This window comes from Micromesistius poutassou, assembly GCF_964030765.1.
Source record: "Micromesistius poutassou genome assembly, chromosome: 20".
Classification (NCBI taxonomy): domain Eukaryota; kingdom Metazoa; phylum Chordata; class Actinopteri; order Gadiformes; family Gadidae; genus Micromesistius; species Micromesistius poutassou.
The window spans coordinates 13,404,819-13,416,691 of NC_140290.1; the positions used below are offsets into that span (position 1 = coordinate 13,404,819).

At 39.4% G+C, this 11,873-nt stretch overlaps 3 protein-coding genes across 4 annotated transcripts; 2 read left to right on the plus strand and 1 right to left on the minus strand.

The window, feature by feature from the left end:
* Positions 1-98: 98 nt before the first annotated feature.
* On the minus strand, positions 99-4,959 carry ptdss1b (phosphatidylserine synthase 1b). 2 transcript variants are annotated; one of them, XM_084484474.1, is made up of 13 exons: positions 4,844-4,959; positions 4,129-4,220; positions 3,857-3,901; positions 3,593-3,717; positions 3,254-3,412; positions 2,736-2,887; positions 2,488-2,629; positions 1,973-2,085; positions 1,815-1,880; positions 1,394-1,493; positions 1,141-1,200; positions 924-996; positions 99-837 (listed from the first exon to the last, which is right to left on the minus strand). In XM_084484474.1, the coding sequence occupies exons 1-13, from the start codon at positions 4,924-4,926 to the stop codon at positions 740-742; spliced, it is 1,308 nt and encodes a 435-aa protein (XP_084340600.1). In that variant the 5' UTR covers positions 4,927-4,959; the 3' UTR covers positions 99-739. The 2 variants fall into 2 exon arrangements, with proteins under 2 accessions (XP_084340600.1, XP_084340599.1); XM_084484473.1 differs by having other exon boundaries at positions 4,340-4,959.
* A 1,402-nt stretch (positions 4,960-6,361) lies between these two features.
* mterf3 (mitochondrial transcription termination factor 3) lies at positions 6,362-9,465 on the plus strand. The gene is made up of 8 exons (XM_084484713.1): positions 6,362-6,448; positions 6,775-7,126; positions 7,230-7,382; positions 7,603-7,792; positions 8,003-8,150; positions 8,287-8,358; positions 8,448-8,609; positions 9,145-9,465. Exons 2-8 carry the CDS (start codon positions 6,778-6,780, stop codon positions 9,337-9,339), a joined length of 1,269 nt encoding a protein of 422 aa, XP_084340839.1. The 5' UTR covers positions 6,362-6,448; positions 6,775-6,777; the 3' UTR covers positions 9,340-9,465.
* Positions 9,466-9,798: 333 nt separating this feature from the next.
* Positions 9,799-11,847, plus strand: uqcrb (ubiquinol-cytochrome c reductase binding protein). The gene is made up of 4 exons (XM_084484476.1): positions 9,799-9,840; positions 10,691-10,759; positions 10,937-11,103; positions 11,700-11,847. Exons 1-4 carry the CDS (start codon positions 9,819-9,821, stop codon positions 11,775-11,777), a joined length of 336 nt encoding a protein of 111 aa, XP_084340602.1. The 5' UTR covers positions 9,799-9,818; the 3' UTR covers positions 11,778-11,847.
* The last annotated feature ends 26 nt before the right edge of the window (positions 11,848-11,873 follow it).

An 11,873-nucleotide genomic window follows, 5' to 3' on the forward strand; every position in this document is an offset into this window, starting at 1 on the left:
TTTATATTTCACTGCCGTAGTTTCATGATAGAAGTATGACACACAAATAAAATGATTTTAATATTTATTATTAAAGATCACAGTGAACGGAAAAATAACATTATACTACACCTAAAAAATAATATTCTGTAACGAACCATCAAACTTTATACATCTAAAAAAAAATGTATACAGATGTTTGTGGATTTGTTTTACAACTTCACATTTAAAACTTCCTCAAAAAATACAGTCATGGAAATACGATTTTCAAAATATCTACTAGATAAATAACATTGTTAAGGATACATGGAATGGAAAACATTGGTTAAACACAATCAGAGAGTGACAATACAACATAACTCATATATAAAAACAGTGTAGTGTTCAGTGTAATTCAAACATAGCATCAGAGTACGTACAAAGGAATAAATAAATATGTACGAGCAAAAAAACAACACCTATGGTGACATCGTGATTGATTGTGCTCAGCAAGTTAATATCATTATCAAGGTGCTGTTACATGGAACTTCAGTGTTTTGTTTAAACTACATAACCCTTTCACACATTTTAATATGATTATCACAATACAACTCACCCAATATATAGTTATCAAAGAGTTAGTGATAGGAAAACACACAAAAAAAATGGCATTTCGTTGGTCATCTGCCACACTTCCAAGAGTGTATTACCCTTGGTTAGGTGTGACTTCGCAGCACTCTTTGCTCCAGACTTCATAAGACCTCAACCTCTGGTACCCTCCCTACATCTTCTTCCCTCTGTGGTCGTTAACCGTACGCTTCTTCCTCAAGTTTCTCTTTTGTGCTGTTGATGGTTTGGTACTGTTTGGAAGTTCCTTAGCTGTGCGAGAGGGGGAGGGAGGCATTGGTCTTAAAGTGCAGGTGGAGAGTTCGCCAGAGTATGATGATACCATGAATACAACTGACCTGAAAAGCCTTCTTGGATTAAACCACAGGGGTCAGTAGGGTTGTTTGAGTGCCGCTGCTTGTTGCTCCAGACCTCCAAGGAAAGAAAAAAAGTTCAGAAACAATTAAAAATGGCTGAACCCTGAATCAAACAATAAAATACTATTAAAACTGCAGCGTAGCCATTTTTTTGACTAAGGGGGAAATGTACAACAAACTCATAAAAAAAAACACATACCTCCATTTTTCTCTGCTCATACCAAACCATCCCATATAAACAGAGCAGTGTTATGACTGCCTGGAGGATGTCCAAGAAGAAACACAGTATTTGATCAGGACCTTAAACGTTACATTCAACGATAAAAACCTAAAACTTTTACTACAGAGAACTCATGGTTATGCTTACATAGTTATTTACACAGCCTAACACACATTACACCACGCAGATGTATTTTAAACAAGTTCTCCTTGGGATGCTACCAGGCACTTACCAGACAAAACAGCCATAGGAGCACAAATTGGATACATGTTTTGCAGAACAGGTCCTGCCCAAACTTGACACAGGCAAGAGCTTCCAGAAAGGACAGAGCACTGTTAATAAAAGAAAAGATGAAATGTTAGGTGTTCTGTTACATTTAATGTGGGTAAAAACTTAACATTGGCATGACATGTATGCATTGGATCGTGGCAATAGCGCCCTCTATTGGCAAAAAACTCTTGAGTCAGATTAGCATCTGAAATCTCTGTTGTGATTGGCTACTTCCAAATGAGATAATATCTAAGTCTGACAGATCACATCACAATTCTTAGGAGAATTGGCAGGAGATGAGACGTTTATTATGTTGTAAACGTATGCATGCAATCTATTCATATCTTACATGATAAATGAAACATGATGCTGAGAAGACCTACCCAAACACCCAACACTGCGTTCCTACTCTTTTGCACTGAGTGTCGGTCAAGTATGCATAATACTGTCTGCAAAGTAGAGGAAACATCACAACAAAATCAGCGGGCTTTCATTCTTGAAACTGCAATGACATGGGCATGGCTGTGAAACAAGCACATACCGCACGGTGGGAGCGGTGATGCTTCCCATGATGAAGATGCGGCCCAAGCTGAGCGGGTGAGACACCTGGAAGATGAAGATGTGCTTGAGGAAGAACGTGTTCAACTCTGTGAGCTGTGGGGACGAAGAGGAAGAAAGGACGGTTTGGTGTGCTCTCAGGATAAAACACAATAACACAATAGAGAACGACAACACTTATGGATTATGCAGGACATCATCAGCGATCAATTTATATTGAAGTGGTAAAATGATAAGGGATCAAGTTAAAGTAACCATGTGGAACATTTCAACTACAATTAAAAAAAAAAAAAAAGTCACCCAACCGGCCGAACTAGTCAGTTTGCGTCATACAGTTGCACAGCCAGTTTGTAGAAAGAACACTGTTATTGAGTTTATTGAGTCCTGAAAGTCTCCCGCCTGCTAACTGGAAGGGGCTCAATAATCGTACACATTGGGACTCTAAAGTGATAATATTGAACAGCTGAGTTATGACTTTGTAAAAAATATCCAATATACCTGCCATAGGATCATGAAGAGGTAAATGCCAGCAAGCCTCTGGAAAGAGGAGTTTGGGTCGAACCAGCGCACATAAGTCCAGCTGGCCGGGGTGAACTGAAGCACAGCCCGTTTTATCTTCCCAGTGGTGGTATGGATATCCCTGTGGAAACACACATGCTGATGTAACACACACACACAAACACAGGATTACATCCAGGGGTGGGGAGCAAGAGAGCAGAAAGAAAACAAAGTAACCGAGCACTGACTTGATGCTGGCCCAGCTGTAGGTCCTCATCTCCAGAAAGCGGCACACGGTCATGCCCAGCCAGATCCCTCCTCCATTACACAGTAGTATGTCCAGGATCACCTGGTCCCACCAGCACTCAGCAAAGTTAGGCAGGAGATGCATGAAGAACAACTGGGGAGAGAGGAATCGCATGTCAATAAAACCGTGATATGGTGTATATATTTTTTGAACCACACTAGACCTTGACAGTTTTTTAAATTGGTAAATAAAGCTGGAATTAGGCACTTTTAACCCTCATAATTATACTTTCGGTCTTTAATTTAAGAGGCCAGAGTCATGCCTTGAACAATCATGAACAATCAGCCCTACAAACACGGTTTACTTATGAGGAATATAGCTGACAGTCAAATACAAATACTTGTGAAATGTAACTAAAAGAAAATGGGCTATAGTATGCTGATTCAACGCTGCCTCATGAAAATGGTCAATACAGAACTGTTCATTAAATTAAAGGTTCCTAGACAGTCGTAGATGTACCTCAGTGAGTTCCCAAGTTATACTGATGGTCCAGCAGAGGCCATAGTTACGAATGACCAGCGCTTTAATAGCCCAGCCGACAAAATGTCCAAATGCAAAGATGTCAAAATGGCTCATGACGCGGTCCCACGTGATCACAGTACAATTCACAGCATATTCCTGGGAAGAGAGGTGTTGCAATGATTAACATGTGAATGGACATGTATAATTAACATGTATATTTTCAAGTTACAATTTAAACTTTTATACAAAAGTATTTTATGTCAACGAAAACAAAACATGAATATATCTATGAATGTATATCTATCAATTAGAGACAATAAGACAATATAAGAATACCATGACATCAACCTCCCGTCTGGCATAGCGAAGGTTGGGATCCAACCAGTACATGAAAGTTTTCACTTGGCTCCAGTTAAGGAAGAGGAGGAAGACAAGGAACAAGAAGTAAAGAACACTCAAACCTATCCAGAAGAGAATGGGAAAGAGTCAGCCAACATGACAACCACAATTTGATCTGAGATGAGGCGCAGAGGGTAATGATTTGTAATGATTGTATATAAATGGCAGTTTGAGTTGTATGCAAGATGGACTAGTTCTCACCGAAAACCATACGCCATATGGCTGGATGTGGCCTCGTAAATGGACCTAAAAAAAAAAGCAATATCAAAATGATCAAGTATTGGTCAATTTACTGGAAACATCATCATAACGCAGAAGAAAGTTTACATTGTATTTATTTGGTTTATTATCACAAGGTGTCGCCTCGAGCCCAGAAACGTTTAGCCTTTACGACTTTACCGATTATTAGGTGGCAGGTGTTCATTAGTATCCCTTCATTACAGATTTTTAAGATTAGAATAAACTTTCCTTACCGTTAGGGAACGTCAGGACGCTGATGACAAGAAAAAAGGAGACGACCACCAGAATGCCGACTCTGAGGTTGCTGTCAGGGTGGGCATCGTCCCTGTCCATCACATAGTATGACATGTTTAACAGTTCACATACAATGAATGGGAGTGTAAACTGATGAAATGATCAATACATTCCAAAATAGATATGGATCAGTTTAACCGTGTAATTTACCTGGCAAACACAAAGTACATCAAACTGAGCACAGATAAGGTTAAAAGCGTTATAGTATGCGGCTTATAGAAAAGGTTAATACAGATATCCTCCACTTGTTGCTCGTTTATCATGCGGAAGTGTAACTTATGGTTCGTATCGTCTTTCTGGAGAGTTGGAGGTGCAATCGGGGGTGCCATTTTTCTAATAAAAAGAAACCCCAACAAATATAAGTTTCACTAAATATACTACAGTACTAGGTTTCTTGATTAAAATTGAAAAACACGGAATACCACAGACAGTATAAAACGGGAGAACACAAACGGAATACAACATATTTAGGAGGGGTGTCAGTGTGCGAATGTGCACTACAAACAAAGAAACAAACAAATATTCAGGCAATGGTTTAAGAAAAAAAAATGGAAGGCTTCAGTCAACGAATTTAGTAAAAAAATATTGAATTTTTTTTAGCTTTAGATTTTACTTTTTGTAAACAGATTTCAAATAAATAAACATATTACCCACACGAAACTGACGATTTGGTTTATTCCACTTTCGCGTAACACATCCGGCACGTGAACACATCGCTCCTGAATAGCTTGTTTCATGGGTATGGTATGTTGATGGGGTGTGGACTTGGAGCAAAGAGGTTACAGAGACCAGAGTGCCTGGATGTTGGACACAATCCTGCTATCAAAAATAAATCAGCAACGTCAGGGAACCTTTAATGATCAACATAGACTTTGTAAGCGCCATCTCCAGCAATGTTTACTTAAACATGGTTGCGCATGTTAGTTGTGTTGCAGAGTCAGTGATAGTGAAATTGTCCGATACACTCCGGGACACATACCCGATGACTAGAAGCACTTCATTGTGACAGTGTTAACTCATCAGCCCCATCTAATTAAAGAACCGTTGCAGTTACATCACATTTCGGAAAACGAATTGCGCGCATTGTCACAGAAAGATGTCATATAAAGTATGAATGTATTTTCTCCACGTCGATTTGGATTTATTAAAGGCCACAATATAATTATGTCAGTGTATGTTTGGAGGCAGATATTAGGAAAGCTCAAACTAACAGAAGCGCTGTTGCAGTATATTTCTTAGTAGAGAAAGCATATGATATGCGGGGTGGGGAGGAAGTTGTTTGGCAGGGGGAACAAGCATAACAGCTTTAATGTATGTGGGCACGGTGGGGCAGTCTTTGGGTGTAGCCCTGTTTCTATTTATCTGCAGCAGTAGGTCATTAAAAAAGACTAGATATTCAACAAAGCCAAGGCACTTTGAATATGTAGTGAGGAAAAATGGAAATATGAACGGGTCTGTAGTTTAAATAAAAATGTCTGGCAACAATCGAAATAGTTATAAATCAATCAATTGTCCTGGAGCATCACCAGTATCTGACACACTGACGATATGTCAGACCGCGTGTCTGCCATATCCCTTGTGTCAGATATTAATACAAGTAGGGGTCAATTGATAACCATTTTAGACACTTTATTTAAAAAGCACCCAACAGGGACATGCATGCATTGTTATGCAATGGGTACAGTTAAGGATGTTCCAGCGGATAATATAACACTGATATGAAAGGAAAAGGTATTATTGGTCAACGAATAAAGTGATTATAAATCAAATCAACTTTTTCAAGGAAACATGTGTAAAGAAATTACAGAAATTTGTGTGAATTACATTTGTTTCCTCTTTATTTATTTATTTATTTATTTATTGATGAAGCTAAAGCCAGACTACAAATGCACACTCCAGCCCAGTTTGGGGCGGTAATGCACCATAAACCCGGTCTGACAACAGCCAATTCCGGCAAGAACATATTTACGGAGGACTGCTAGTGAGAATGTGCTCCTTAAACAAACATATTCGACAGACATATTCAAGCAATAGTTATGGAAAACAAAGTATTTCATCAAAATAAAGTATATCATTTAGGTTCCGTGGTTCCTTATTTTATATATGATAACATAAAAAATATATATATCACCCACACGAAATTAATATATTGGGTTGTTCCACTTCCGCCTAACACATCCGGCACGTGAACAGCCTATTGCATGGATACGTCTTGGTTATTTTGTGGTACCCAATTAAATAGGTGTTTTTTAATTAAGGGTATGTATTGGTCCATTATTTCTCAATAAACTGTGTTAAACTAACGTCTATGACTAATTAGTTGATATTTATGTAATTAGCTGCAATCGAGAGCTATGGATTTCAAGGACACCAAAAACGCATTAACTTTGGAGTCCTCGGTCTTACTGTGACGCAAGGCTCATAAATATATGTATATTAAAAAATGACAATAGTCACGCTAAGTTAAATCGCCAGCAAGCTTCATGATGTAAGATTTTCGGATAGTACCATAGCAATAGGATGCGTCAGGTACAAAGTCGGGACACAAACATGATGCTGTTTAACATGTCTCATTCATGCCCTAGGAAATGGCCATGGCTTCGTCTTGTGTACAGCTATGTCGTAGATCTACCAGTCATCTCCGCTCAAAGACCTCGTATGTCACCCTACTATACTCCACTCACGTCCAGAAGCCTGTGGCAGGCGTAAGAACAGCTGATAAACCCAACGCGGGAGGATACCCTATTATTCACGGAAACCATTCAATATTTCATACAAGACAGAGAAGGCAACAAGTGGGTGTTTGTTATTATAGCGGCAACAATGCTAGCCCGCTGCTACCCACTGAACACGGGGACACCAAAGAGTTGATGAGCACGGATGCTCTGTCACAAATCAAAGATGCCCAACACATGACTGAAACGAACGCAAGATTGGGTAGATATAAAAGCTTTTGACCTTGTGAATACACTAAGCATTTAGATTTATTTGACTGGAAAGTATATCTTATTCGTCTAATTTGTACCCATCTGTTGACCAGATATTGATGTAGCTGTATACCCCAGCGCATTGGAAGAGATAAGTGATCAAGATGCATCACATACAATGGTTCCCTCCACCCTGCCGTCTGAATCCTCAAGTCTCAGGGACTATGTTGACCAGTCTGAGACACTCAGCAAGCTGGTACAGCTAGGTACCTCCATATTAAGATGTCTTCTTGCAGGCTTGACACCTACATGGTCAAACACATCAAATAAAAAGTTGTGTTGCGTACCATTGACATAATATCTTGTGGATGAAAGACCTGAGAGCGATTGTTTTGCCTTGGTGGATGGTCTTGGCATTATAGATATTCATAATTTGGTCTACAAATTTTCTATTTAGAAATGAGAGATATTTTGTCCTTTTCCCAGGCGTTAAGCTCTGGAAGTTGGAGCAACGGCCCAACGTAGGCACCATGCTACTGAAACTGGACTTCCAGACGGACGTGGTCCCAAGGCTGCTGTTCCTCAAGGAGATGGGAGTGGAAGACTCTGGTCTGGCCTATATTCTCTCTGACAACCCCTTCATTCTCAAGGAGGACCTGGAGAACCTGCAAGCCAGGTGAGAGAGAAAAAATAACCTGGTTAATGTTTATGCAGTTTAAATTTCTCGGGAATACCACCAGACACATAAAAACGAGAAATGTGGATAAAGCATTGGTGTACATGCCAATGTAGGATTTGTAAAATGATTGCTAGTGATACCTTTGTCAATCAAGCCAAGTCACCATTCACAGTTTCTCCCTCTGTCTACCCTCTTTTGCTTTGTAAGGGTGAATTATTTGAAGTCACAGAAGTTCAGCCCAGAGACGGTTGCCTCCATGGTTACCAGAGCTCCGTATCTGCTCAACTTCAGCGTGAAGAGGATGGACAACAGGCTAGCATTTTTTCAGCAGCAACTAGGTCTCAACTCTTCTAAGGTAAACATACTTTTCTTACAGTTTCACCTGTTCATTTTTTGATTGCCTTTCTCTGTTATACACACAGTAGTATTTTTTATCATTACCCCAAAACGCATTGAGTGATTGTTAAAGGGTGTTTAATGTTTTCTTACAGACGCGTGGTATTGTAGCTCGACTTCCTAGATTGCTTTGTGGAAGTTTGGAACCAGTGAAGGAGACTCTGAGGGTACCTAAAGCACTTTACAGCCACATGCTGCATATGCTGGAAATTATGTAAAATCTTCATGTCATTTTTTTATGTTTCAATTTCTGCAGGTGTGCAAAATAGAACTTGGCTTCAAGGACAATGAGATTCAGCACATGGTTATGCTCGTCCCTAAATTGTTGACTTCAAATAAGAGGAAACTTACCCAAATATTTGACTATCTCCACAACACAATGAAAGTGCCACACCACCTTATTGTCAAGTTTCCACAGGTAGGCTGAAACACCTGTTTGGTAGGTTTCCACAATCTGAGGTGGCATTGAGAGACTGTGAAATTGCTTATAACCAAATATCAAATCTTTTGTCCAAATCATGAGGAACCAGTAAATGATCTGTGCCAAAATGTAAGGCGAAGCTGAATGTGATTTGATCGTTCAGAAATTGTTGGGCTCATGCAAAAAGCAACGGAATATGCCAGAGTGTGCAGAAAAATGTTTGCATATTCAGGCAGAATTTAGATAATATAGCCGGGCATTGGTTTTGGCCCCTGTGTGATAATCTTAAATAATATAATTCATCCTCTCATGTCTCTATAATAGGACTTCAATAATATAATTAATCCTCTCATGTCTACATAATGGGTCTTCAATAATATGATTCATCCTCTCATGTCTCTATAATAGGTCTTCAATAATATAATTCATCCTCTCATGTCTCTTAACAGGTCTCAATAATATAATTAATCCTCTCATGTCTATATAATGGGTCTTCAATAATCAAATTCATCCTCTCATGTCTCTATAATAGGTCTTCAATTCAAGCTTACTGCGTATCAAAGAGCGCCACCTGTTCCTGAACTACCTGGGAACGGCGCAGTACGATTCGGACCAGCCCAACTACATCTCCCTGGACCGCCTGGCCTCCCTGCCCGACCAGGCTTTCTGCACCGAGATTGCCTCTGCAACATTAGAAGACTTCCTCATGTTCCAGAAGACGATGTGATGGCATGCGGTTCCATGTGTCTAAATATGCAGCAGAGGGGGATTTATATTTTTTTAAAACGTACTCCCATTTCACTATCTGTAGTGAAGATGGCAAATTATTTGTATGTAAACAGTGAATAAATTATATCTGACAATATATCATTTGGTTATAACTTTTGTGTGTATGGCGGTTCCACAAGTTTGCCAAAACATTATTTGACGTATTTACATTTAGTTGTATGAGACAATTTATTTATAATTTATTAGATAACCGGCCTTGTTCTTCCGTTTACTCGAATGACTTATCAAATTGACATAAGGTAGATGAGCATACTGGGAGAGCTATAAAAAATTGCGATTCAAAGAATATTCCATAGAATAATCCGCACCAGCGACTTTAAGATTTGTGATTCTGATGCATGAAATGCACCCATTTCCCACAATGCCGTTCCCTGTCCCTACCCACAATACCCCGCGATTGTCCTTAGAATTGCAAACATGGCGGCGTCGAGGGCACCAGGTAAAGTGTGTCCTTTTCTATCATATATTTACGAGTCAGTAACAGAGATTTTAAGGTAACAACATTTTTTTAATGTAATTGAACATAAAAGTAACGACTAGTGTCCTTGTATGTGGGCAGGGATATCAAAACCGTCCATTCTTCCTGTGTGTCCTCAATGTGCCCCTGCCAGCTAACCTTTGCTAACGTCATGAAAGTGAACCAGCGCTAGGAAAGCTTATCACTCTTATGTACCTAACATCACTCTTATGTACCTAACATTACCATTCTGTACAGCCTATGGCACCTACCTGATACCTGTGGGGGTTTAGAGACTACGGCATGTCATTAAGCGATGACTGATCGCGGTTTTAGGTTGCTGCAGTGTATAAGTACTCTAGTATGTCACTACAAGGAATACACTTATGCAAGGAAAAATGGTATAGTTGCTTTGCTCATACTATACACTTGTATAGTTTATGTAACCAGCAATGTAGACCGCACTTTCCTTATTCATGACAATGACCGGGTAACGTGATTGCTATTACTTCAAGGTGCAAGGTTCATTTAAATTTATCTTCCTCCATAAATGTCGAACACATACAAGCTTGACTGGATTGATTGCCATCATACCATGTGGCTAAATCGACACATACAATGTTTCTGCATAGGAAGTTGCTGTATATTTATTGCACTGATTAAAGAATGTGATTGCTGGTTGACTGTCTGTGACATTGCTGTAGCATTGCCAACGTTTGCTAACCATTTTTTCCACGCCAACATTATCTTTTAGAATTAGAAAGGTTACATTCAAAGACTTTAATATATATATTATATCGTTTTTAATATATATATTTTTAATACTTTTTAGTGGCATCAGGAAAGCTCCTGGTTGGATTCCGAAAATGGTACTACAACATGTGTGGCTTCAACAAGATCGGTAAGAATACATGAGCCATTCTGTATGACCTGCCTATGTCCGTTCACACAATGTTATAATGGATCGCAATTTCAACAAGCACAAACACACGGATCAATACAGCCAGCTTGTGCAACTGAGAAAACCCGGCCATGCCATGGACTGACCTTCAGTACTCGTTTATTTTTTCCATCTTAGGGTTGCAGCGCGATGACACTATCTACGAGAACGATGACGTTAAGGAGGCTCTGAAGAGGATCCCAGAGAGGATGTACAATGACCGGGTGTTCAGAGTGAAGAGGGCTCTGGACCTCTCCATGAAGCAACAGATCCTCCCCAAGGACCAGTGGACAAAATATGAGGAGGTGGGTTTCCAGAAGGGATCGACCCATATGGATTTCTTTTTAGGGCCGATACTGTTTTTTTTTTTCATCAGCCTCAGCCGATTAACGATATGCCGATACCGATTTTCTTGAGCCGATATTTGGAGCCGATACTTTTGCTCCCTCAATTTACATCATAACAATGACACAATGATGATAACAACTGTTACAAGTCTCAATTTTAAAAAGGAACATTTATTAAACTGGAAAAAATATATATTTTTTAAATCGGCAAAAAAAATCGGCCGATCACTAGTTTCCAGTTTGGGATTTATTATCATTTACGTTGTAAATAAGAATAATTTTAAATCAAATCAGTTAATGTTGCGTAATAGGCTTTGCCATCATCTCATAGATGAGGATATGTGGCTTGTACATCGTGACGAATTGTACAGTACTACAAATCATCACAAAATGAGTATCGGCAACAGGAAAACCCATATTAGGAGATAGGATAGTTAGGGTAGGGTGTTCGACTCCCAGCACAAGAGATCATGGGTTTACGCTCCAATGTTGGCAGTCTGCCTATGAAGGCAATCCTTGAACAAAACTAATTCACCCATCTCTTCCTTTACCAGGATGTGCATTACCTGACACCATACCTGCAAGAGGTGGTCCGAGAGAGGAAAGAAAAGGAGGAGTGGCTGAAGAAATGAGGTTCCTGCTATAGGAGCCGTTGTGTGGACCCTGTTGTAATATTTAAAATAAAGTGTAACCTATAAGACACGTATATGCCTGCTGATTAAGGAAAT

Bases quoted from the DNA above. Each gene is read 5' to 3' on its own strand.
- ptdss1b (XM_084484473.1), bottom strand. From the start codon at position 4,518: ATGGCACCCCCGATTGCACCTCCAACTCTCCAGAAAGACGATACGAAC. The intron at 4,221-4,339 runs GTAAATTACACG...TGTGATGGACAG, and splicing joins ATGTACTTTGTGTTTGCCAG to GGACGATGCCCACCCTGACA. The intron at 3,718-3,856 runs GTGAGAACTAGT...TCTTCTGGATAG, and splicing joins CATATGGCGTATGGTTTTCG to GTTTGAGTGTTCTTTACTTC.
- mterf3 (XM_084484713.1), top strand. From the start codon at position 6,778: ATGGCCATGGCTTCGTCTTGTGTACAGCTATGTCGTAGATCTACCAGT. The intron at 7,793-8,002 runs GTGAGAGAGAAA...TTGCTTTGTAAG, and splicing joins CTGGAGAACCTGCAAGCCAG to GGTGAATTATTTGAAGTCAC. The intron at 8,151-8,286 runs GTAAACATACTT...GTTTTCTTACAG, and splicing joins TAGGTCTCAACTCTTCTAAG to ACGCGTGGTATTGTAGCTCG.
- uqcrb (XM_084484476.1), top strand. From the start codon at position 9,819: ATGGCGGCGTCGAGGGCACCAG. The intron at 9,841-10,690 runs GTAAAGTGTGTC...AATACTTTTTAG, and splicing joins GGCGGCGTCGAGGGCACCAG to TGGCATCAGGAAAGCTCCTG. The intron at 10,760-10,936 runs GTAAGAATACAT...TTTCCATCTTAG, and splicing joins GTGTGGCTTCAACAAGATCG to GGTTGCAGCGCGATGACACT.